The sequence below is a fragment of the Dioscorea cayenensis genome, chromosome 12, assembly GCF_009730915.1.
Source record: "Dioscorea cayenensis subsp. rotundata cultivar TDr96_F1 chromosome 12, TDr96_F1_v2_PseudoChromosome.rev07_lg8_w22 25.fasta, whole genome shotgun sequence".
NCBI lineage: Eukaryota > Viridiplantae > Streptophyta > Magnoliopsida > Dioscoreales > Dioscoreaceae > Dioscorea > Dioscorea cayenensis.
In genome coordinates, this window is record NC_052482.1 from 2,324,042 (window position 1) to 2,349,972 (window position 25,931).

General features: G+C 38.3%; 2 protein-coding genes and 1 pseudogene across 2 annotated transcripts; all 3 read left to right on the plus strand.

Annotated features, from left to right (window-relative positions):
• The first annotated feature begins 748 nt into the window (after positions 1 to 748).
• Positions 749 to 2,889, plus strand: LOC120273425 (40S ribosomal protein S21). The gene is made up of 4 exons (XM_039280053.1): positions 749 to 820; positions 895 to 979; positions 1,091 to 1,223; positions 2,653 to 2,889. The coding sequence occupies exons 2-4, from the start codon at positions 930 to 932 to the stop codon at positions 2,716 to 2,718; spliced, it is 249 nt and encodes an 82-aa protein (XP_039135987.1). The 5' UTR covers positions 749 to 820; positions 895 to 929; the 3' UTR covers positions 2,719 to 2,889.
• A 680-nt stretch (positions 2,890 to 3,569) lies between these two features.
• Positions 3,570 to 7,332, plus strand: LOC120272995 (annotated as a pseudogene).
• An 18,001-nt stretch (positions 7,333 to 25,333) lies between these two features.
• On the plus strand, positions 25,334 to 25,924 carry LOC120273788 (cytosolic sulfotransferase 15-like). The gene has a single exon (XM_039280491.1). It carries the CDS (start codon positions 25,334 to 25,336, stop codon positions 25,922 to 25,924), a length of 591 nt encoding a protein of 196 aa, XP_039136425.1.
• The last annotated feature ends 7 nt before the right edge of the window (positions 25,925 to 25,931 follow it).

Below are 25,931 nucleotides of genomic sequence, written 5' to 3' on the forward strand. Positions count from 1 at the left end.
TATTCCGAGAATCATAAAATTCTGAAATTTAGACTCGGCTCATTAGTTTAATTAAGCTTCGTCATTTTTTTTATAAAGAACATATTATTAATATTATTTTAAAGTAATATTAAACCTTCTTATGATATTTTTGTTGCTAGTTATTATTATTATTAATGATCCAATGAACAATTGTTTAATATTACTATAACCGATTCCATAAATGCTTTATATAAATGAGCTTATTAATGATATTATAAATAATTGTAGTAATGATTCTTATAACTGAATCGTAACTTATGGTTTTTGTTTCAGGTCTTGTCTAATATGATTTTGATTCCGGGTTTTCATTAATTAAAATATGTTAAAAAAATATTATATATATATTTATTTTAAAAATATAACAACAATCAGTTGGTTATGGTTTAGTTCAAGTTATAGTCTTCAACTCATAACAACTTTAACTTGAATCGAAATGGTTTTTACTGTTTTTGTTATGTTCCAATACTGTTTTGGTCTCGGTTTAATTCTATTTGGACATTTGAACCCAGAACAGGTCTATCTTGTACATGGTATTATTTACATATTAAAGCATGATTTTCAATAAAAACAAGAGGAAAAGAAACCAAAATACTTCATCGCAGCCATACAAAAAAACCTCGAGATCGTAACACTATTCCCAATCTCAAAGCACCAAATACACGCATCTCAAAGCTCCTCTTCAATGCCTAGGGTTTATCTCAAGCTCGCTTACTATATATATATATATCTCTTCTTCCTCTCTCTCATCCCATTCTCTGTTCGTCGCCGTTGCAGACCTCTCTTCTCCTCCCGACTCGTGGTATGCTTGTTCTTCGATGTGATTCGAGTTTCATTCGATCTCCTTCTCGATCCTTAATCTGTTCTTATCTTCAGGAAATTGTTGGTTTTTCGATCGGTAAGCAGCCAAGATGCAGAACGAGGAGGGAAAGATGATGGATCTCTACATCCCTAGGAAATGGTACTTGTTTTCATCTAATTTGTGGTTTATTTCTGAGAATTTTTGGTGAGAATACGCTTTTTGTTGGTAATGGTGATGATTTTGGTGCTGGTGTTTCTTGATGATTTGCAGTTCGGCGACGAACAGGCTGATCACTGCGAAAGATCACGCTTCGGTGCAGATCAACATCGGACATATCGATGAGAACGGAATGTATACTGGCCAGCACACCACCTTCGCTCTCTGCGGGTTCATCCGTGCTCAGGTGCTTGTTCTTGAAGTTCTTTGATCTCTTTTGGTTTAATTGCGGAGTTATTTATAAATCTCAGTGTATTTCTCTTCTGATATTATTGGCTACAACTAAAGACTTCATTTTTGCTAGAATTTGATGTTTTTTCTGTGGAGAATTGCGCTGATTTCTATTTTTGGGAGCTTTTTTTCTAATTTAGGATTCTCAATTCAGTCTATATTAATGCTTTTTTAGATTACTCTTGTGGTTTTGTGACTTTGGTTTCTCTAATATAATTATGTTTTAAAGTTAGGTTGCCTTGAAATAGCAAGATGTTTTCGAACTTGTTGAAAATTAGGGTGCTTCAGAGCTAAATTGCTTGTTGAGTCCCAGCTGCAATTTGATGTTCTAACCCACGTGAAATGACTTTAATAGGAGTTCGGTATAGTTTTAGCAAGTTGACATAGTAGTTGCATTTTTATGTCAATTAGTGTATTGTAGTTATACTTTGAATAAATTCTTGAATGGATTGATAATAATTTTATATCTGTATTATTTCTAGTAAATAGACCTGTCTTATTCCAATCTCAGTGTGTCATTCTAACTGAATCACATTATACATTAGAAATTTAATTACTGAAGAATGTGTTAAGAGTGACATATCCTTCTTTTTATACCTCTAGATCTTGCAATTCTGCAGAGTTTCTATTCAAACAGGAATTTGTTTATTGTGTCATTTCATTCATGTATTAGTATTCCATGACTATATCAATGCTATAAAATGCTTGTTGGTTGCTGGACACATCTTAGTGGAATTGTATCAGTGTTATTGATGATCTTTGGTTGCAATCATGTTGACTATTGTTGAGCGTCAAGATTTTTGAGTTTTCAACCCTGAGAGAATGGCTTAAGCTGTTAATTTTTTTGGTTAGGTTTATGTTAGAAAAATCTCTTGTAAATTATAACAAGACAAGCAATTCTTTATAAAGACATTGAAAATAAGCAGCAGATGTAGCAAGTGAATAAGAGACGAGCTGGGTATTAATTTAATAGAGGGCAATCATGTACTGGTAATGCTACTATGCTCAATTTTGAGTGTATTGTTGGGCTAGCTCAAAGAATGTTCATCATCTATAAAGCAAAATCATCAGTATTGTTATAATATCTCGTAACCTGTAAACCATTATAATTTTCATTTCACAAGCCATGTGAGTAGGGTTGAAGCAAAAAGAATGATGGTAAATCATCCTGTTTCATTGGTCTAAGTTGTCCACTGGTCAGTAAATAAATCACTTAACCTTGTAATGTAAACCTAGTCTAATTTAAAACCCAACCAAATTATTACCTTTAATGGCGTGAGACATTTTTCTATGAACATCTCTATGGTGCACTTTGTACATTGACATTAATTTGGACTTGTTACTTTATTTGTATTTAGTTTTCTGATCAAGCTTTGTTTCTGTAGGGTGATGCTGATAGTGCTCTAGACAGGCTCTGGCAGAAGAAAAAGGCTGAAGTTCGCCAGCAATAGATGCTACTTCCAAGGATTAATCTGTAGGTTGCCATGGATTTTATCAAGTGATTGTACCTAAATTCTCCTCTCCTGGTGGCATGAGTTCATGACATTAAATCTTAAACTTTTTCTGTTGTCCTGGATTGTTGCAGACCTAAATTTTATCTTTTAAGCTAGTACCTTTTATCAGTCTGCTGAGAAATTTTTGTGTTTGAACCATACAGTGATTTTAAAAAGCTATCTGTGTTTTTAATGTAGATGATGAACTATTGCAGAGCTTGTACCTGTTATTTATCACTGTTATATATATATAGATATAATATTTTTAAAATAGAAACCAAGTCTTATAATTTCTTATTGTTACCAACTTCATTATTGATTAGTTATAATTTAAAAGTTATGGTTTATTATTAAAAACTTTATTTCACGTTAAAAGAAAATTAAAAGAAAACCCCTCAAGCTCAAGGCGCTAAATTGCATTTTAAACCGAACTAGAAAGTGCATACCTCTAAATATCCAAAGCTTTGCCATTTTGTATTAATATTTAACGTTATGATTATAACATATATTTATTCCAAAAATGAAATAACAATTTCTCAAACAAAAATAAAGAAAAATGAAACAACAAAATTTTCATGAGAATTTTAAATTCATAAAAAATGATTATGGTAGCCTAAACCTCATTTTAAATTCTTTTCAATTAGTTGTTTTATTTATTAGTGAAATTTAAATAATTAGGGATCAATGAAAATATTTCATACATAATACCCCAAGGTCATGGTTGAGTCATTCTAGTCCATTTTTATTAAAAAATAATAAATCATAATGGTAACATATAAGATATATATATATATATATAAGCAGTTGGGGACATCATAAACCCTAGCCGCCAAAGAAACTCGGCTTTCCTTCAGTGCAGCCTTCGAGGGCGGGAGGTATAGGTTGAAGATCCTCGGAGAGAAGCTGAAGGAGTAGCCAGAGATCTAAGCAATGGTTTGTGCTTCTGATCCGTTTTTTCTTCTTATCTTTGATCTTTTCAATGTGTTTGTTGTCCAATCTTGTTGTTTGGATCTAGGGTTTTGCTTTTCATGAACCAGTTCGTGATTGTTTTTTTTAGGAAATGATTGATTGTTCTAAGGTTATAATTGGGGACTAGTGCGTTTTGTGGATGTGATTCTGTTCTAATTTGTTTGTATTTTGAATAATTTTAATTGGGTTTTCCTTTTCTTTTTTTTTCTTTGTTTTAATTTTGGGTTTTTTTGTTTTTCTCTGTGATTCATGAATCAATGTTGTGCGATGTGGTTGTGATTGCTCAATCGATCTGGTATCTTTCTTTTGCGTTTTTGAGTTCATTCTTCTGATTTTTTTAGGGTTTTATTTCCTTTCTTTTTAAAAATGTTGATCGACGTCGGCGTTAGTGCTCCATATGTTTGTGTTGCTATATTTATGGCGCTCTTTGGAGAGTAGAAGATTGATATATTAATCATCAATTAAGTCTTGAGATAGAATACATTGTGTGATTAGCTTTCGGTATCAGATTAGCTAAAAAGGTGCACAAAGTTACATCTTTTGATCTTGTCTTTCTAGCCTCATGAGTAGGGACTCCTGTTTATTGTTTACATTGTTGCATCCATGATTTTTAGAATTACTGTTGTCTTCTCTGCCTGTATTACTAAGGACTTTTTATCAGGTTAATTAGTTTTGAATCATATTGTATGGGCTCAAATTAGCATGCTGCAATGTATATGCTACAAAGGCAATTTATGTGATGCACATGATATTTTTAAGGCCAACTTGGTGATTGTTTGATCTTCTTTTTCAAGTAAATCACTGGGCTTGCAATGTATGAAAATTGATTGATGAATGCTACTCACCAAATTTTGTTCTTTGTTGACTATCTCTTGTATTACTAGTTAGCACATGTAATCTTGCTTGGGTGCCATTTTTATTGTTAGTTTGATATGAGACGTTGCATATTTTGACTTTGTATCATTTTGTCTCATTATTTGTAAGGACATCACAATTGTAAGGTGTTGCACTTATTCCTTTTGTGCATCTGCTTTCTTTGTTTATTCATCTGAGGGATTTTAAGGAGTATGTTTCATTTTTCCACTCTTCCTTTTTTTAATCCATGTCAACATTTCTTATAGAAGTTATTATATTGGCAATAGTATTCCTACCCACGACAAATTAGAATTATTGGTGTTGCACTCAACCGTTTTATTTAAGACATGGAGGTTAAATCCTTTTCTTTTCATTTCTTCAATCAGATTTTGCGAGCATCTGAAATAATTAGTGAATTACAACTCTGTTGTATTGCAATTGTTGGATTGGTCTTTGCACTGTTAATTCTTTTGGGTGTCAAAAATAGAAAAAATAGTTATTAGTGGATTAGGTCTCATGTATATACTTTAAAAAAAAAAGAATCGATTAGGTGTATTGTGTTGACTCTTTTGAGTAATGTATTTAGAAATACCCTGCAAGACATTTCTTCAAAAATTTCTGACCTCTAGTGGACCTCTCCCAAAAAGATTCTTCCAATGTCTCATTTCTGGGTCCAATGGAATTCATAGGTATAGGAAGAGGCCCCATACAATGAGAAGAAAATGCCACTCACTCATTTTACTATCTATGAGCTTCAGCAAGATGCTATCCTTTTTCTACTTTAAATTGGGGATGTTTTTCTGAATGTTATGTTTGGAGGAAGGATGCTTTGATGCTGTAAGTCACAGATTAAAGTGCGTAATCTTCTTGAAGGTCCTTAAAGGTTTTAATGATTCACTTGTGAATTAACTTGGTGAACTTTGCATCTCAGGTTCTAATCTATGACTATCAGCTGATTGAATTTTGATTAATAAGTGTTTTGAATTGATGCAGCTAGCTTTTTTTTTATCTTTATTTTCTTTTGTGATTGGTTCTACATGGTGTTTTTATAATTTGGTCTTTGGCCTGTTAAATGTACTATTACTCTATTTCTGTTAGGATTCAATACACGTCATTAGGTCCAGCCAAAAATTAAGGAAGTATCTGCAGAAGTTTTGGCTTTAGCATCTAGATGATAAAGCAGATGCCTGGACATACTCTATTTTATTAAATGAGTAGTTAGAGTAGTTTTTCTTTGTCTTTTACTGTTTCATCATACACTGATAGGCGGTGCATTATCTGTTATCTTTGTTCCATTCAGGCCAGGGGGCTGAAGAAACATCTGAAGAGGCTCAATGCCCCAAAACACTGGATGTTGGACAAGCTTGGGGGTGCATTTGTAAGTTCAGAAGAAATGCACAATTCACTGCAATTATATAATAGACTGACCAGTTCCTCTCAGGTTCTAATACATATCCTATCTTTCAGGCTCCCAAGCCATCATCTGGTCCTCACAAAGGCAGGGAATGCTTGCCGCTTATCCTTATCATGAGAAATAGGCTGAAATATGCTCTTACTTACCGTGAAGTTATTGCAATTTTGATGCAACGGCATGTTCTGGTCGATGGAAAGGTCCGTACTGACAAGACTTATCCAGCTGGGTTCATGGGTATGTACTTAATACTTTGTTGGTTTCTCTGCAGAAACCATTTACATTTGCATAATCAATAGTAACTTTCTTCCTTTAATGTGAAATAGCTATGTGATATCAACTTTATATTTGTATCTTGCAGATGTCGTGTCAATTCCAAAGACTAATGAGAATTTCCGACTCCTGTATGATACCAAGGGTCGGTTCCGCCTCCACTCAATTAAGGATGAAGAGGCAAAGGTCTGGATCTATTTATTCTTTAATTTGCTTTATGATTCTTGTGTTCATCTTTAATCATATTATTGCTATAATATAATTGTATGTGATATTAGTACCAGAGCCCTTCACATATCTTGAAAGCCTTTTATAATGTTTCAAATTTTTGTCTAATTAGATGCATCCTACTTATATTTCTACCCATAATTTATTTATTCATCTATGTTATAGTTGTAAATTTTTAGTTTTATAATTATTGAACTCTTTTTAACAAATATCATCGGTACATAAATCTATTGTTCTCCGGATCTGCAGTTCAAGCTCTGCAAAGTTAGGTCGGTGCAATTCGGACACAAGGGCATTCCCTATCTGAATACCTATGATGGCAGAACAATTCGCTACCCTGATCCTCTTATCAAGGCTAATGACACTATTAAGCTGGACCTAGAGACAAACAAAATCGTCGATTTCATCAAGTTTGAGCGTTGGAAAGCGTTGTCATGGTGACGGTGGGAGGAACACTGGCCGTGTTGGTGTGATCAAGAATAGGGAAAAAGCATAAGGGCAGCTTCGAGACAATCCATGTCCAAGATGCAACTGGTCATGAGTTTGCTACTCGTCTCGGCAATGTCTTCACCATTGGGAAGGGCACCAAGCCATGGGTGTCCCTTCCCAAAGGTAAGGGTATCAAACTTAGCATCATTGAAGAAGCCAGGAAGCGTGCTGCTGCTGCTGCAGCTACTACTGCTGCTTGATTTTGTATTTAGTTGGAATTCTTATGAGTGTCTCTTGATTGAAAATTCGGTAAAATTTTAATTTCAGTTTTTAAGTGTTTGTTTGCTACTGAGATATGGACCTTACATGTTATCATTGAATTTATTAGAGGAGACATTTCATATCCACCATGATAACTGCAGGGTAATGATATTTTTTTCTACGGCGGAATATTGATTTTCCATTTTTTTTTTCTTTTTTGAGTCTGGAGGTACAAGTAATTTGGTTATTTCGTACAAAAGTATTAATGATATTGTTTTCCTATAGTCTTGATCCACGTCCAAATCTATCTGAATTCATCACCCTTTAATCTTCTACTAATATTTTTATATCCCCCTCTATGTACCTCTTTCAATATATATATCCGCAATAAGACTATCTAAATCAATCTCAAAATATCAACCCATAGTACATATATATATATAAAGAACTTTCACCTCTGTCTACAACAACTCTCTGCATGGAAACCTTACCACCTAAAATTTCCCAGTACTTCAATCACACCAAGATCTCAACCAGACAAGTACACAGGTCATTGACTTCCATGTCATCATCTCCCCCTCTCGGCTCTCGTACTCCTACTCCTGTTTGACTTATGATCTTCAAACTCCTAGTGCACTCTCACTTTATAAATAATCTATCCATCTCCATTTCTCTCTCACTTCATCCATTTGTCTTCTTTATCTATCTATCCATCTTTATATTTCTCAATCTCTTGATGGCAAGCCCTACCAGATTATGCACCACCTTTTCTCCAAATGCTTTCGTTCACCAAGGAACCAACAAGACATTGAGAGATGAACAAATCTACAACTCCTATCAAAACCCCACCTCCCAGCTCACTGTCCACCATGAATGGCCTGGCCTCTCTCACCACCATTCCTTCTGGATCATTGACCCCTTCATCCTCTCCAGCATGGCCATCCAATCCCACTTCCATCCTCGTCCTTCAGACATCCTTCTTGTCACCAATCCTAAATTTGGCACCACATGGTTAAAAGCTCTCTCCTACGCCACCCTCCACCGCCACTCCTTCTTTGACCACCCTCTTTTCACCAACACTCCCCATCAATGTGTCCCTATGCTTGAACGTCTCTTCTCTCACCGCACCATCCCTAATCTTAGCGTTTTACTGTTAGGTAAAGCAACTGTGTATACAGCTGTCTATTCATCTTTATATATCTGTCATATTTGTATACTTGTGTTAGGCAATACAACTGTCTATCCATCTTTATATATCTGCCATACTTATATACCTGTGTATATATATATATTCATGTGACCTTGTTTTGATTGATAATGATATCATCTAATTCTAACATGGTATCAAGAGCCAAACCCTAATTTTTTTTCGATGCCGTCGGCCGTGTCCCCCTTGCCGCATTCCTCCGCACGCTTGCTCTTCACCGCGCGCCCAAGTCTTCCCAGCGCACCTCGTCTCTTCTGTGTCTTCTCTCCACCGCGCGCTTTGTCTTGGGATCCGCGATCATCTCTCCCTACGCGGTGACCCTCATCGGTGCTTTCCCCGGCGCCCGATCTCCTCTTCCTTCTATGCTCGGTGATTCCCTTTTTCCTTGATGTTGGCTTTCATGGCCTCTTCCCAGGTCTCCTACCTTCAGAAGTCCGATGTGATGCATAATGACAAGAATTATAAGGCGTGGTCCTCCACCCTTCGTGTGCTCCTCCTAGGCCTTCATCTTTGGGGGTCATGTTGGCGGTACCCAACCCTGGCTCGGTTTCTTTTTATTGCGATCTCCAAAGGCTTCTCTCAGTCTATTGTTACCAGTGTGTCTTCCTCCCCATCCCAAGACTTGGTCAAGTGGAGTGAGGATGATTCTTCCACAATTGCTATCATTTGTTAGTCATGCGAACTTCCTATTCGTTTGGCGATGCACTGATTTTCCTACGGCCAGGAGATGCGGGATCACTTGCATACACTTTATCTTCCCTCCATTCAGAGGCGTTGGCTACTCCTTGCTATAGACTCTTACGCCACTTACGGTGAGCTACTGTCCGAGGACTTTTCGCTACACTTAGTGATTTATGGTGTCGATATGATGAGATAACCCCATCTCCTTCTCCGACATGTGCCCTGATGTCTTGCCATTGCTCAAGAGCCGTGACCATCTCCACATCTATGCGAGTTTCTCATGCGTCTTTGGCTTTGAGTTCGAGGCGATTCGTGCTCGGCTTCTCCACTCGGGTTACTCTTCCATTTGCTAGTGATACTTTTGGCTTATGTGCTTGCGAGGAGACTCGTCTTGAGTCCTAGATATAGGGTCTACCACTGCTTTGCTCCACACTCTGTTCTTACTTTGCTCCTCGTGATTCCATTACCGACGCTTTGCTCCATTATTGTCTCCGGTACCTCATTACATCGTCTACGAGTCTTGGTGATCCCGTCCCATCCTATTTCACAGACTTTCGGAATCGGGATGTAGTACACCACTGCGACGGTCTATCTCGTGTCACTCTTTATCATGCTCGGGGTCACGTTACGTCTTTCGAGTGTTAGCCAAGCTCAGCGGCTTAGCGAGCGGCCATAACATGCGTTATCGGCCCTCGTATTCGGCTTCTCCGATTGGCCCTCTGTCTACTGAGCAACTTCAGCAACTTGTCTAGCAGCTTTCCGAGTCAAGTTTCTCCATCCTCGGCCCCTGTCCTCCCTTAGGATAGCTCAGACACCTCCTCTCATCCATTGGTCACCTCCGTCCTTACAGGTATCTCTCCATCCTCTTGGTTGCTTGACTTTGGAGCTTCTTTTCATATGACCTATGATGCTACTCACATTCACTCCTCTCAGCCTATTTCCTCCGACCTTCGTGTCATAGTTGCTAATGGCACCACCTTTCCCGTCACCAGTCGTGGACCTTTACATACCACTCACTTCCACATTCCCGATGTTGCTTATGTACCCAAACTATCTATGAATCTTATCTCACTTGACCCCGACTTTCGCCTCCCTTAGTTACCTTGTTATTTTTTGATGAGTTTGGGTGTCGTGTGAGATTATCTTATAGGAAACCTCATTAGAGCTGGCCATCGCCATAATGGGGTGTATGTGCTCAATCACCTTTGTCTTCCATCATCCTTTTCGTTCCCGGCTGCCTCTATCTATAGTTTTCCCTTGGTTAGCTTCCACCAGTGGCATCATCGCCTTGGACATCCTAGTGGCTCTCGTCTGTCTTCTCTTATCCACCAGGGTGTATTAGGTCGTGTTTCAGTTGATCATTCTCATTCTTGTTCGGGTTGAAAGCTTGGCAAGCATGTCTGCAACTCCGTATTGTTCGAATGTGTCTGATCTATCTCTTCTTACTGAGTTAGTTCATTTACGATGTTTGGGGTCCCGTGCCTTTTTCTCCAAAGGCGGGCATCGTTATTATGTTATCTTTATTAATGATTTCTCTAGTTATACTTGGATCTATTTTATGCGTTCTCGTTCCGAGTTCTTTAAGATTTATACTGCTTTCTCTACTATGGTATGCACCCAATTCTTTGCTTCCATTCGTACTTTCCATTCTAATTCAAAAGGGAGTATCTTTCTCACAAACTTCATGATCTTCTTGCCTCCCATGGCACTCTTCCTTAGCTTTCTGTCATGGTGCTCATGCTTAAAATAGCACGCTGCGGAGAGGAAACAACGTCATGTCATTGAGACTGCTCATACCCTTCTTATTGCCTCCCATGTTCCATCCCACTTCTGGGCTGAGGCTATCTCTACTGCTATTTATCTTATCAACATTCAACCCTCCTATTTTCTTAAGGGTCCCGACCAGAGTGTCTTTTCTTTAACCCTCCACGATATGCTCACCTATGTGTGTTTGGTTGCCTATGTTATGTCATTCTTTTGCCTCTTGAGCGGACTAAACTCTCTGCTCAGTTTGTTCCTTATGTCTTCCTTGGTTATTGTCCTGACCACAAGGGCTATTAGTGTTACGATCCTGCCGTGGGTCGCATTCGTATCTCGCGTGATGTTACATTTGTCAAGGATCGTCCTTTCTTTGTTCCTTCTACTTCTTCATCTACTCACTCCTCCACTACATTGGTTGATGTCTAGTTTTTACCGTGTCACTACCACTTGCTTTACCACCTCTGTGCTACCCACACCATCTCTCCCTTCTGACTCTTCTTGTGTCTCGCCCATCCTCTCTCCACCTTCATCTCCATTGTCATTGATCTTCTGTCCGGGTTCCTATCCAAGCTCTTCCATATCACTATGTTGCATCCCTCTCGCCCTCCTCTTGGGCATTCACCCCGGTGTCTTAGGCTTCCTCTAGCGAGGTGTCTAGTGGATGATCCTCCCTACATGTCGCTATCCCACTTCGAGATCGCCATCCCCGACCGCCTCGACCTTGCTTCTCGACTACTTGATCTCACCACTCCCTCCTTCCAGTGGCCCACCAGAGCCGCTTCATCCGGTGAGGGTCGTTCGGACACACGAGTGGTAGGGCTGCTATGAAACTGAGTTGGAGGCTCTTGAGCGCACTTCTATATGGGATTTGGTTTCCTTTTCTCCTAATGCGGTTCCTATTACTTGCAAGTGGGTCTATAAGGTCAAGACTCACTTTAATGGTTACGTGGAATGGTACAAAGGCTTGTCTTGTGGTTTGTGGTTTTCAACAGGAACAGGGCCGTGATTATGATGAGACTTTTGCTCCAGTGGCTCATATGATTGCCATTCGAGCTCTTATTTGCTCATTCTTTCGCTATTCGCCGATGGTCTCTTTTAGCTTGGCGTGAAGAATGCTTTTCTTCACGGGGACCTTCAGTAGGAGGTGTACATGCTTCCTCCCACTGGCCTCTCCTCTCCTTCTAGCCTTGTCTACCACCCTGATGCCGCCTACAGTGGTCTCAAGCAGGCTCCTCGGGCACGGGTTGCAGCGTTCGAGTTCACTGTGACAGATCTTTGGTTTTCGACCCTAGTTTGCATGATCCGACTTTGTTTGTGTACTTCTCCTCTCGTGGCTAGAACTCTTTTTGTTACTCTATATGGGACGATATGATTATCATCGGTGATGACCACCGCTCATGTAGAGTTTGTCAAGCATCACGCCTGGCAGTACTTTCAAATGACTGATCTTGGTCGTTTGAGTTATTTTTTGGGTATTGAGGCCACCTCTACTTCTGATGGTTTTCAGTTGTCCTAGTAGCATTACACTTGTGATATTTTAGCTCGGTCCGCTCTCTCTGACTCTCGCATAGCAACCACTCCTATGGAGATTCATCTTGATTGCGTCTGATTAGGGAAACTCTCTTGTCCGATCCGATACGCTCTGATCACTTAGTTGAGAGTCGGTCTCATCTTACCATCACCCCGACTAGACATTGCTTATCTTTGTGCATGTTTTGAGTCGGTTTGTCGGTGCACCTACTGCATTCACTATGCTCATTTATTTGCGGCTTTTGCGCTATCTCCGAGGAGACTCCGTGTCGTGGGTCTCCCTTTTCTCCCATCTTGATTCTCTGACAAAGCGTGCATACTACGATGCTACTTGGGCTAGTGATTCATTTAATTGTTATTACATTCTTTGGGTTTTGTTTGTTCTTGGGTTCTTCTCTTATTGTCGGAAGTCCAAGAAGCAAAGCAGGTGTTTCTAGTCCAGACCGAGGGATGAGCCTCTCGCGCCATGGCCCTCTACTTGAGGAAATTGTTTTGTTACGTTTGCTCTTGCAAGATCTTGGTTTTGCCTTTCATGCTCCAATTCCCCTTTATTGCGACAACATCGATTGCTATTCGGATCACTTTGAATCCGTAAAGCATTCACTCTCAAAGCATATTGGTGTTGATGTTGTCTTTTGCGTGACCGATATAGCAAAGACATCATGATTCCCTAATTTGTTCCTTTTCGAGGGCCGACTTACTAATTTGTTCACCAAGTCTCAAAACACAGCGTAACATGATTTTTCTATTGTCCAAACTCTCGGTGTCTGATCTCCTTTGAGTTTGAGGGGGAAGGGGTGTTAGGTAATGCAATTGTATATCTGACTATATATACGCCATGCCCCATATGCGTGTATATACATATTCATGTAACCTTGCTCTGATTGATAACGAGATCATCTAATTCTAACACTTACCATCTCCCACCATCTTTTCTACTCATTTACCTTTTCCTTTACCTAAGACTGCTCTCAGATGCCGCATTGTCTATCTCTTCCCTTAATCCCAAGGACATATTTGTATCAACATGGAAATTTAGTGAGAAGGCGAGGATTATCTTCAATGGTGGTGATAATAGTAAAGGCTTGGAGTTCAACAAGGCATTCCATTTGTTCTCAAAGGGAGGGCTCCTTATGGCCCTTTCGGGACCATATTCTAGGATATTAGAATGAGAGCTTGACTAGGCACTGAGATGGTGTTGTTTTTGAAGTATCAGAGACATGATGGCTGATCAAGTGAATCATGTGAGAAAACTAGAGTGAGTTTATGGGGTTGCCCTTTCTTTGAGAATGAAGAGAGATGAAGTAGTGGAAGGCGGCATTGTCAAGCTTTGCAATTTTGACAATTTAAGCAACCTTGAAGTGAACAAGAATAATGATTTGAGCTACGAGGAGATGAAGATATTTATGGTGCCATCATCTGTTTATTTCGGAAAAGGAAAGGTAGGGGATTGGGTGAATCATATGACCATGGAGATAGCGAAGGGTTGGATTCCATTACTAAGGGAAGCTGCATGGATCCGGGCTTAGTTTTGAGACTACTAGTATTAAAGCTTCCATGCATTCTTCGTGCTTCTCATGTTTAGGGGTTTCATACTCATATGTCACGTCTTCTCATGTGATAAAAAAGAAAAAGGGATCAATGTATCTCATAAGGCTTGGCCGAGGTTCAATACTTGTCATAAATTTAAGGTATAATACCCGAATTAGTCCCTTTACTTTTCTCTCTCTTCCCTTTTGGTCTCTCTACTCAGAAATGCACCCCACTAATCTCTCTACTCTTAAAAATGACCCAATTTAGTCCTTTTACCCTTAACCTCTTCTCATTTAGTCCCTCTACTCTTGAAAAATACAACCAATAATTAGCCTATTTTTAGAGTGGAAGGGACTAAGTAGAGAACTCATTCAAAAAGTTGAGGGACTACTTGGGAGCATTTCTGAGTAAAGGGACCAAAAAAGAAGAGAGAGGAAATTAAAGGGACAAATTCGGGTATTATACCTGAATTTAAATCCCCACTCATAAATAATTAAATGCCTATTGTTATGTTTTATTTAACTACTCATGTATTAATTGCCGTAACTTTGTTTTGTGGTTGGTTGTGTTTGTAGTTTAATTAGCTGACTAGAGAATGAGATCAAAGAAAGTATAGAAGAGAAAATAAACACTTAGTGGAGAAGCCAAAGGAATGGAGAAAGTAAACTACCATTTTTCTCGTTAATATCAAAGCAATATGTACTTATACTACTAGTCCACTAGAGCCCATGTGATTAAAGCAACAAAAGAATACATGCTAGAAAAGTAAACACAATATAAATTACTAACTAGACTGCATGGATTTCACTAGATAAGTCACTACACTGTTGATGTGCATTTACTGCAAGAAACATTGGTTGTAGCGACTCAAGTTGATAGCGAAATTCTGAGATCCGCCACTATTTTGGCATTAATCCAGAAAGTGCTATGAAAGTAAAATTATTGTCATTTTTTTAACAATATAAAACATGATATAAAAGAGAACTATGAATGCAACCACAGGGGGGCAGAGGCTCGGAGATTCACGACGGCGAAGAAGAGGCATCAATCTCCATGCGATGCAATCTCTGGTTCATCGTCTTTTTTTAGCCCTCGCTCTCCTCCACATCAACTCTCATGGCTCTTTTTCCAAGATTCTTCTCAGTAACTCTGAACCCCTTTTTGTTGGAATCCCTAAGATCATTTTTCTCTTTCTTACCAGTGCTCATCTGCCTTTTGATTTCCTCTAGCCCTACTTTTTTAGGTAGTCTACGATTTCTATTTTTTGGGGTTTTTTGAGGTTTTTGCTTTGGGAATTTTTTGGTGTTTGGTAGAATGGTGAAATGGGGTAGTTCGCAATTTATGTTGATTTTTCTATGTCTCTCTCACGTTTCTTTCTTCTCGAGCTCGGATCTCTTTCTCCTGCTCTCTCGCATTGGAGCTATTCGATCATGTGATTCTAAGGTCTAGGGTTGATGCCATGGTTGTCTACAAATGCCACAATGTATTCTCAGTTGATTCTAGTTTGAAAATGCGATGTTCAATTGGTTATCATTTGTTTCTTTCTTTGATTTCAGTCTTTGATTTGTAACTAACATGCCTATACCCAGTCTTCAATTGGTAACAGCGACAAATAAAAAAGTGGACCAAAATAAAGAATAAAGCCAGAAGATTGGGTATAGTGCGACCCTAACTGCCATGCTATTGCTGTTGCTCCACCTTCATCGCTTGATGTATGAGTTCCTATAGAGTGTTGTAGGGGAACATCTCCACTTGATTAGCATTTCACGGTTGAGACTGCTCAAGAATCTCGACATGTTTGCCTCAGCACTTTCTCGCATGTTGGTATGGATCATCAGCACCTCCACCTCCTTATAATATTCATCAACGGTTTTTATACCTTGAACAAGCCATTGTAGCATGTTATATATATCTCTTTGGAAGTGTGGTGGAATAAAGCGGTATCGCATAGCCTTCTTTATAGCATCCCATGTGTGAATATAGCCATTACCCGCAAATATCCTGTCTTCCTATAATTGGTTCCACCATGTTAGTAGATAATCGGTAAATTCAAGAGATGTTAGGTTTACCCTTTTTTCATCGGAAAAATCATGGATCCTGAAAATTTGATCACACCTCGCCTCCCACTCCAAGTGAACTTTGGGATCCGCTTTGTCATTGAATGGTGGGGAAGGCCTTCATCATTGTCATGGCTTGTAAATTGCCGATGTCCATAACCAACATAACCGGGGTCATGATGGTCATGACAGTCGTCAAACCCACCTCAGGTTGGAACACGCTCGGCGAGGGCCCGGTCAGTAATCTCACGTAGGGTATCTTGCATGACCTTCTGTATCTCCTCCTGTATTGACATAATTGATTCTCACAGCTCACGCTGAAAGTGACTAACAAATGCATCATACTCTGCCTGTATAACCGGTGCATTTGTCTTGTGGTATGAACCAACAGGGTCATCATCATGACAATTAGTTTCTGAACCTACCATGTTAGTGGATTTGAAGAAAAAAAAAGTATATATGTGAATTCACACTAATCTCACTCACCTCTTACTTACCAAAGCTCTTATGCCTTCTCGTCGGATCACAGTTATGCCAAGTGGTAGTTTTCCGTATGTGATTAAGTGATTGAACCGAAGGTTTCGAAAGAACTAGCTTGGGGTTTTTAGTGGAGTTTGATTGGCTAAACAAGAAGGGAATAGTACTGAAATCTAGTAAGTGCAAAACAAATAATAATTTGATGAGATATAATATCTAGATTGCTAGAAACTCTAATCCAAAATTTTTTTTGTAATGGCCTTTCTTGAACTTTCTTCCTTTCCTTTTGTTTTGTTTTGCTCTTTTTTTTGTGACCAACAACTAGGGGAATATGAACAGATTATAAATCTAAAATACAATACTCAAATAACGGTACTAATGCAAAGGTTAGGTAATTTTTGGTTATTTTTAGGTTTGTGGACTATGGGACTAAAAAAATTATGAAACAATTGAGATTGAATCAAAAGGTTAATATTGGAATAACGTATCCTACCATGTCAACGAAAGCTTTGATATTAAATGATAGGCTCTAACTTGGTGAAGAAGAAGGAGATCTAAATGATGGCGCGATCTTTACAACATAGGATCTAGGTTGAGGGATATCTAGCTGCAAATAGCCAGGGATGGATGCGATCCGTACGTTAGGGACTGACGATCCAAAACTTCAAGAACTCCAATCCCCTGTCCCAGAAGCGTAGAGCACGAATTAGGAAAAAGCCGAAACTTTCCTCTCACTTATCCGGGAGAACTCACAAGAACAATAATAGTAAGATAACTCTTATTTCGTGAATAATAATCAATGTTCTGCCTTTCAAAAAAGAAGGTACAAGGCTATTTATAGCTGACTTAAACTTGGGATAGAAGAAAACTATCTTATTAAAATTGGCAAGGGAATCAATCTAAAAATAAAAAATAAAAATTTGCTAGGAAAACAATCTAAAATTAGGAAAATAAAATTGGTTAGAAAATCAATTTAAATATGGGAATAGTATTCCGTGGGTACTGTAGCATGTGAAGATGGCAGACAAATCTCTCCACTCTTAATCTTGGAATATTTGATTTCCTGGTTGATTGGGATTTGATTTTGTTTCCTTTCAGAAATTGGGTTGATTTAGGAAAGAAATATTTTGGGCTAATTTGTCATAAAAGGAAACCACATCTCCCTTTGTTTGCGTGGGGCCAGCAAAGATAGGCACATTTTTCTTCTTGGACGTGCATGTGAGTGTAAGGCCCACATATGGCGTAGCTCCAAATTTTTCTCTTTTGCTATCCTCTTGTTTGACTAAGTGCTGTAATTATGTCCTCACTTCCCAGTACACCTAAGTATAATTAAAGGTACAGAAATTGGAAACACCACCATATCAATATAATTTAAAAATAAGCTTAAGTTCGTGTTCACCCTGCCTTTTGGATTAGTTTAGTACGACTTTTGTGTAATTGGTCCTTGATATGCTTACTCTTCTATACCCGACTAAAAGTATTACTTTTCATAGGTTGTGTGGTTGGCATGGGCATGATGTCCACATCAACCAGACAATTAAAAAGATCATTGACTTCCATGTCATCATCTCCTCCTTTCGGCTCTCGTACTCCTACCCCAATTTGACTAATGATCTTCCAACTCCTTGTGTACTCTCACTTATAAATAATCTATCCATCTGTATTTATAATAGTCCATCTGATAGGGACGCAAGTGTATGTGTTGATCATGCAATAAAGTGCTAAAAAGTGAGATGTCGGTCCACATGGAAGAATGAGATTACTAGTACTAACCTTAGTTCTGAAAATTAACCTAAACAAAATAGTGATGTGTGTGAACAAAACTAATAGAAAACAGAAGCAAAGAGTATGAAAAGAAGGAGGAAAAGTTCAGGAAACTACAAACTCCAAACAAGGTTTTGTAGTAGATATGCTTTTGCACAGATAATGCCTTTGTCATTATGTCTACCACTTGATCACTTGTGTTGCAATATTCCAACTTAATTAATCCATCTGAAATTAGCTTCTTGATGAAATGAAATCGTATTTTGATATGCTTGGTCCTCCCATGTAGCACAAGATTTTTGGCAATTGCTATTGAAGATTTATTATCACAATAAAGAGTTGTAGCTCTGGTTTGTTCTTTCCCGAATTCACAGAGTAACCTATGAAACCAAACAGCTTGCCATGCAGATGCAGATGTGCACTATGTACTCGCCTCCGTGGTTGATAATGCTACAATATCTTACTTCTTTGAATTCCACGTCAACGCATCCCGAACCCGGATCGAACACACTTCACGATGTGCTACGTCTATCACAAATGGAGCCACCCTAGTCACTTCTGTATATCTTGACAAAATTGAATTTGGAACCTTTGTACACCATATTCCAAAGTCTAAGGTACCTGCAATGTACCTGAGAACCCTCTTTCTTTCAGTACTATAATCTTTGTTTTGAAGGAGCTTGCATAAACCTAGATACAATGCTTACTGAACATGCTATATCGGGGTGCGTGTGCGTCAAGTATATCAGTCCACCTATTATGCTTCTGAACTTCATTGCATTTGCTACCTCTCTACCATCCTCTACTTGTAATTTCTCATTGACATTTATTGGTGTAACAATGTTATTGCAGATTCACCATGTGGAGCGTTTGAGTAACTCTTCAGCATATCTCTTTTGTAAAATAAACACCCCTTCCATTTCTTGTTTAACCTCGAGTCCTAGGAAGTAATGAGGTAGACCAAAATCTATCATCTCAAATGTATTCATCAACCTTTGCTTGAATTCATCCACCATTGACTACCTTGACCCCATATAGATGACATCATTAACATATAAACAAACTAATAGCACACTATCTCCCTCCTTCTTCTTATATAAAAGTTGCTTCACAACTACTTCTCTCAAAAGCCTTGTTGAATAAGATGATCATCCTGTTTTACTATACTATGCTCCGGTGCTTGTCAGTAATTTATATAAAAGCCTTCTTTAGTTTATAAACCTTGCTCTCACTTTTGTTGATAACAAACCCAATAGGTTGTTTAACATACACCTCTTCTTATAGCTCACCATTGAGAAAAACCGATTTAATAACTATCTGAAACATGGGCCATTGAAGCTATGCGACCAAAGCTATGAAAACTCACGTATAGTTTTGAATCGCCTACCAAGAAGAAAAGTCTCGTCAAGTCTACTCCTCGGTGTTTGTGAGTATCCCTTCACCACTAACCGAGCTTTTGTGCTTTTTGGAGAGTACCATCTGCTTTATACTTTGTTTTAATCACCCATTTTGACCCTACTGATTTCTTCCCTTATGGTAGATCAACCAAATCCCAGGTTTGATTTCTCTTGATAGCTGTGAGCTCCTCTTGCATGGCCTCTCTCCATTCTTGCTTTAGGGAAGCTTTTTCATATGTGGTTGAATCGGTAACAACCAAAGCAAATGTACATGAATCATAAATCTCCCTTAACGACTTGCCTTTTTGTGGTGGTGTTTTGTCTGAAGATAACTCAAGCCTTGCACTTGATTGAAACCCACTGATAGATGAGTTTGTTGATCCTTCAGAAGTTTGTGTTGAATTTGAATATCTTGAAGTTGGTGCAGGTGCTTCATTTGACTCTCCATCAATTTGTATTGAATTTGAATGTCTAGAAATTGGTGCCGGTGCTTCATTTGACTTTTCCATCAATTTTGTATTAAATTTGAATGTCTTGAAATTGGTGCAGTGCTTCATTTGATATTTGTTCTTCTATAGCTTCAATTGGAATCTTTTGAGTCGCACTTCATTGTCTTTGTTCCAACTCCATTCTTCCTCTTCATGAAACACTACACTCTTGCTTATAATCACCTTACAACTTATGGGATTATACAATTTATATGCATTTGATCCTGTACAATATTCAATGAAAATATATTTCTTTGATTTTTCATCTGGCTTTCGAAGATGTGGTGAGTTAGAAAGAGCATAAGCAATACAACCAAAAACCTTGAGATGAGCTATAAATGGTTTCATACCATTCCATGCCTCATACGGTGTTTGATTAAAACCAGCCTTTGTAGGTGAGATAGTTGCCATATATACAGCTGTTGCAACTGCCTCTGCCCAATACTCGTTTGGCAATTATTTTCCCTTCAACAAGCTCCGCACCATCTCCATTATGGTTCTATTCTTTCTCTTTGAAACTCTATTTTGTTCAGGCTGTCAGTTGCCTCTGAATTCCATGTTCATCGCAGTAAGCTTTGAATTCATTGGAGAGATATTCACCACCCTATCGGTCGTAGAGCTTTTATGTTGTGGCCACTCTCCTTCTCCACATATATTTTGAATTCTTGAAATATTCAAAAACTTGTGACTTATATTTGAGAAAGTACACCCAATTCATGCGAGTGAAGTCATCAATAAATAGTAGGAAGTATTGACTTCCTCAGAGTGACTGCGAGTGCATTGGACCGTACACGTCTGAGTGTATAAGTTCTAATGGTTTAGAGCCTCTCCAAGTGCTTTCAGTAGGAAACAATCTCTTCGTCTGTTTGCCATACACACACCCTTCACAAACGCCAACACGATCAATGCTAGAAACCCCTCGAATTATTTCCTTTTGACTCAATAACTTCAATCCCTTGATATTTAGATACCCATACCTCAAGTACTAAAGAGAGGATTACTGGCATCTTACATTAACTAGACAACAATTTTGCACATTCAACACCTGGAACTTCAATAGGGAACAATCTGATCGTTGTCCTTTGGATGTTTGCCATTTGCTTGTTAGTGGTTTTATCTTTAATGTAGTAGGCTTCTTGTTCAAACACTACTGAATAAACACATGATAATATTCCCCCACACTTAGGGGATTATGAGCAAGCCTAGGGACATGCTGAACATCATGGATCCATTTTCAATTTTCCTTGACTTGTCTTGACCACAACTCGTGCCTTTTGCCTTCTACTTGCACCTCCTTATTGTCTCCAAGTCTTACCTTCAACTTATGTGACTCATCTAAATTAGTGAACAAGTCTCTCGTGCCCGACATGTGGTTTGAACATCCACTGTCAATAAGCCAAATGGAACTAGCAACATTGTTAGTGCCATAATGAACCATGAAAAGGTTGCTTACCTCACTTTCCTCGGCCAGGTTTGCGGACTTGTCTTTCAACCAATAATCGACTTCATATGGCCAAACTTTCTGCATGATGGCATTGAATGTGGGCTTTTAGTTTTCCTTTATGTTCATTGCCGACTCGCCGAGGATTTGCATACGCCTCTGCCTCTATCATGGCTTCTTCCTCTAAAATTTCCTCGCCTCGACCTCTAACATGTGCCATGTCACTTTATCTAGCATTAGATGTCTCCCCTTTAGTTGTAATGTCGTTTCTTCCGTTTTTCTCCATCGTCCTGTTCAACCTTGCCTCATGGGCCTGAAGAGAGTCGCTCAGCTCATCAACTGAGAAAATAGTGAGATCTTTAGACTCCTCGATAGCTACCATGATGTGATCGAGACAGGTGTAGTCAAACTTCTCAAATTTTTAGCTACCACAGTCTGGTCAGAAACATTGTTGCCATACACCCTCATTTAGTTCACAATGGCCACCATTCTAGAGACATAACTCTTGCCGATTCATTTGCTCTTCATATATGCCATTTCAAACTCATGCCTTAGAGTTTGAAGCTTCACAACAATCACCTTTGGAAAGCCTTGAAAATCAACTTGCAAAATACTCCATGCCTGTTTGGAGGTTGTGGCAGCAGGAATCCTTGAAAACACACTCTCATGTACAGCTTGTTGTATAAAAAAGAGTGCTTTTGAATCTCTTTTTTGATTCTCCTTGAGCCGGTGTTCCTCATTAGGATCCATATACCCGTTTTCAGCAAGATACCAACATAATCATCAATTAATATTTTTATATCTCCTTCTATCTATCAATCGCGAAGTGATCAATTTTGTGGGTCCCCATTAGAACCCCTCATAAATGGTAAGAGTTCAAATTTTGGTTGAGAGCACATTTTGTCACGCCTCAACCCCGGCTCGCTGACATCTGTAAGGCCCGACAAGCGGCCGCGACACCACAAGACCGAGACCCGTGAGGGGTGTAAGGCCTCAAAACCTGATTCTCAAAGCGGTGAGCGATTAAACTCTGATACGATTAAACAACAAATTATGAGCTTGACGACCCGAGTATAGTACCCACTATATCGGGGACGATAAAAAGTTTCAAAAATTTCAAAAACTCAACCAAGTATTATAAAATACAAGTTTATCAGAATAAAATTAGAGGTTACGTTTTTTTAATAAAACATAACTAATCAAAAAGTCAAGCATATATGTCCCACAAATAACTATTGCCAAAAACAAAATGTCGGAGGCCATATGTTTTACCCTCGTGACCCAAGCCAAAATATCAGAGGTCATAAGTTTACCCTAGGTGACCTGAGCGGAATTATCAGAAGCCGTTATTTTTCTTCGACGGAACGGTGGAAAACTATAGTTTCTATTTCACAAATACATGTCAACACGGTCAATGTTTAACCCCCAATGACAGGGCTATTGCAAAGTTAGTTGGGGACTACAAGTTGCTATGTCAAAATACGTAATGTCCAAACATTTATCAGAACAGAATACATAAATTTGATGATCTCGTTTTCAGATAAAAATAATTCCAATTCATTCCAAAACTAAATCGAATTTCAAATAATAAATAAAGTAGTAATTCAAAATATATTTCGAAATAATAAAGCATTTTTCTCAAAAATTTCAGAAACTCAAAAAGACTAGGATTTTCAAGTATATATATATATATATATATAATAGGATTTATATGTGGGATACTTACCAGATTAACAACCAGATTTCGAATTCTTTCATCAATCGAGTTTTCTTAGGAAGTCCTATATTTGGGAAAAATCAATCAGAATTACAACTAAATCAAATTCTAAAATTCACACGAACGTAAAAACATATTCAAGACACTAACAAAACTACCAAAGTCGAGACTAATAACCAATTCCCCTACAAACCTTAAGATTGAAATCAGCAAAGCTTTGCAAATTATAACACAAATCATAAATTTCAATCTTTTAAGAAAACTAGACATCTACATCTATAACATATCCAAATCTCACAATGATTTGAGATCTACGGAATTTAAGCCATCACTTTTAAAAATCATGAATATGTAAAGTAACAATTTCAGACATGCCCCTTTTTAATAAAAATATATCTCACAACATATAACTTCAAATAAGATTAATCTTTAGGAGCATATAATTAACTCAGAATTGAACAAATTCCTTATTAAACATGAGCCCCTGATTCAACATCTAAGATTTTCAAATTCTTTGATCAAAGTTCATGCTTCCTGCAGAAATGCCATTGAGCACCACTATAGAAATCTGACCATATCTCATAAATTACATGGCTACAAATTCTGAAATTTGGAAGAGTCAAAGATAAAAACCATCCTCTATAACTTTTCTTATATAAATCTAAATCTAAATCAGAACTTATAATCATGAAATTAATAAAAAATTGTTGAAGGGCTGCGGAAAAATCCTGTCCACATCACTTGCGTCTAAAACTTATAATTTACAGGATACTTATGTATTTTCGAAATTTTCCGAGGATTTATCCAACGTCAAACTTTACAAAGTTTCTTATTCGACTTCTCCTCAAATTTGGCTAAGACATCTAAAACCGAAGAGGAGTTTATGCTATGCTGAAAAGGAATGTTTGAATCTTATCCTAGAAATTAAATCAAATCAACATCCTCACCAAATTCTAACCCGAACTAGTATCATGCCACAACAATTATAAGGAAGAGTATCATAAATTAGAACATTCTCTCAATAATAACGGTGAAACAAATCACGACAATGAGACCCTTCTCACATCCTGCCGCCACTCATCACTAAAATAGGGAGAGAGAGATGAGAGCAAGGTCTCTCTCTTTATTCCCTAAATGGTAATCTAAAACCGAAAGAGGTGAACAGAGCGGCTAGGGTTTCAAAACTAAAACAAAATCAATAGCTAGGATTATAAGTAAAAAGCAATGTCTAGGATTTAATTAGAGGTGAGGCTCACAACATTTACGAAAATGTAAATGAGTGAGTGTGAGGGTGGTTTTTAAAGTTCATATGTGCATGAATCCTACCTCCACTTACTCTGTGCGATTTGTGTATGTCAGCTTTTCTTTCTTGAGTTTCTTAGCCACCATCTTTGCAATATATGTATATATATCTATAATAAAGGTACTGTATTTAAATGGTATAATCATAGAAAATAGTCGATGTCTTTCTACTATTTTCTCTTTTGGTTCCTCTACTCAGAAATGCTCCCGATTAGTCCTTTACTTTAAAAATGTCACTTAATTAGAAATCTTTCCCGAATTAGTCACTCCTAACTTTTAAAAATGCACCGACTTAATCCCTCTAATTGGGCGATAAAAGTAGAGGAGACTAGATTAAGGCTATCATAAAAGTAGAGTAGATTCAAAAGTAGAGAGCTGAGTCGGAGCGTTACTGCGTGGGGCCAAAGGGAAGAAAGAAAGAAAAAGTAGAGGAGACCAGTTATGATAATATACCTAGTTTTAAATCAATCTCAAAAATATCAACCTCTCTCTACAACAACTCTCTGCATGGAAACCTTACTACCAGAAATCTCCCAGTACTTCAACCACCAAGAGCCCAACAAGACAATGACAAAGATTATTGACGTACATCAATGTCATCATCTCCCCTCTCGGCTCTAGCACTCCTCCTACCCCCTGTTTGACTAATGATCTTCATCTCCTTGTGCGCTCTCACTTTATAAATAATCTATCCATCTCCATTTCTCTCTCACTCCATCCGTTTCTCTTCTAAACCACTCTATATATGTATCTAAATCTTCTCTATATTTCTCTATATTTCTCAATCTCTTGATGGCAAGTCAACCAGATTATGCACCACCTTTCTCGCAGTGCTTCCTTTCACCAAAGAACCAACAAGACATTGAAAGAGATGAACAAATCTACAACTCCTATGAAAAGCTCACCTCCCAACTTCCCATCCACCATGACTGGCCTCCATTTAAGCTCCAACTCTTCCAATCCTTTTGGATGCCTGCCAGGCTAAATCCTGCATACATGGCAATCCAATCCCACTTCAACCCTCGTCCTTCGGACATCATTTTTGTTATCAATGCTAAATCAGGTACCACATGGTTAAAAGCTCTTTCCTATGCCATCCTCCACCGCCACTCCTTCTCCCTCTCTGACCACCCTCTTCTCACCCACACTCCCCATCAATGTGATCCTTTCCTTGAAAATCTATTCTCTTATGGCACCATTCCAAATATCAGCGTCTTACCATCTCCCACCATCTTTGCTACTCATTTACGTTTCTCTTTACAGCCTAAGACTCCTCTCAGCTGCCGCATTGTCTATCTCTGCCGTGATCCCAAGGATACATTGTTATCATTCTGGAACTTCAATAAAAGGTTGGGAATTAGCTTGCACCAAGATAAAAAGTGAAGGCTTG

Excerpts from the sequence above, each read along its gene's own strand:
- LOC120273425 (XM_039280053.1), top strand. The coding sequence starts at position 930 with ATGCAGAACGAGGAGGGAAAGATGATGGATCTCTACATCCCTAGGAAA. Across the intron at positions 980-1,090 it reads CTCTACATCCCTAGGAAATG|TTCGGCGACGAACAGGCTGA; the intron begins GTACTTGTTTTC and ends GATGATTTGCAG. Across the intron at positions 1,224-2,652 it reads GCGGGTTCATCCGTGCTCAG|GGTGATGCTGATAGTGCTCT; the intron begins GTGCTTGTTCTT and ends TTGTTTCTGTAG.
- LOC120273788 (XM_039280491.1), top strand. The coding sequence starts at position 25,334 with ATGGCAAGTCAACCAGATTATGCACCACCTTTCTCGCAGTGCTTCCTT.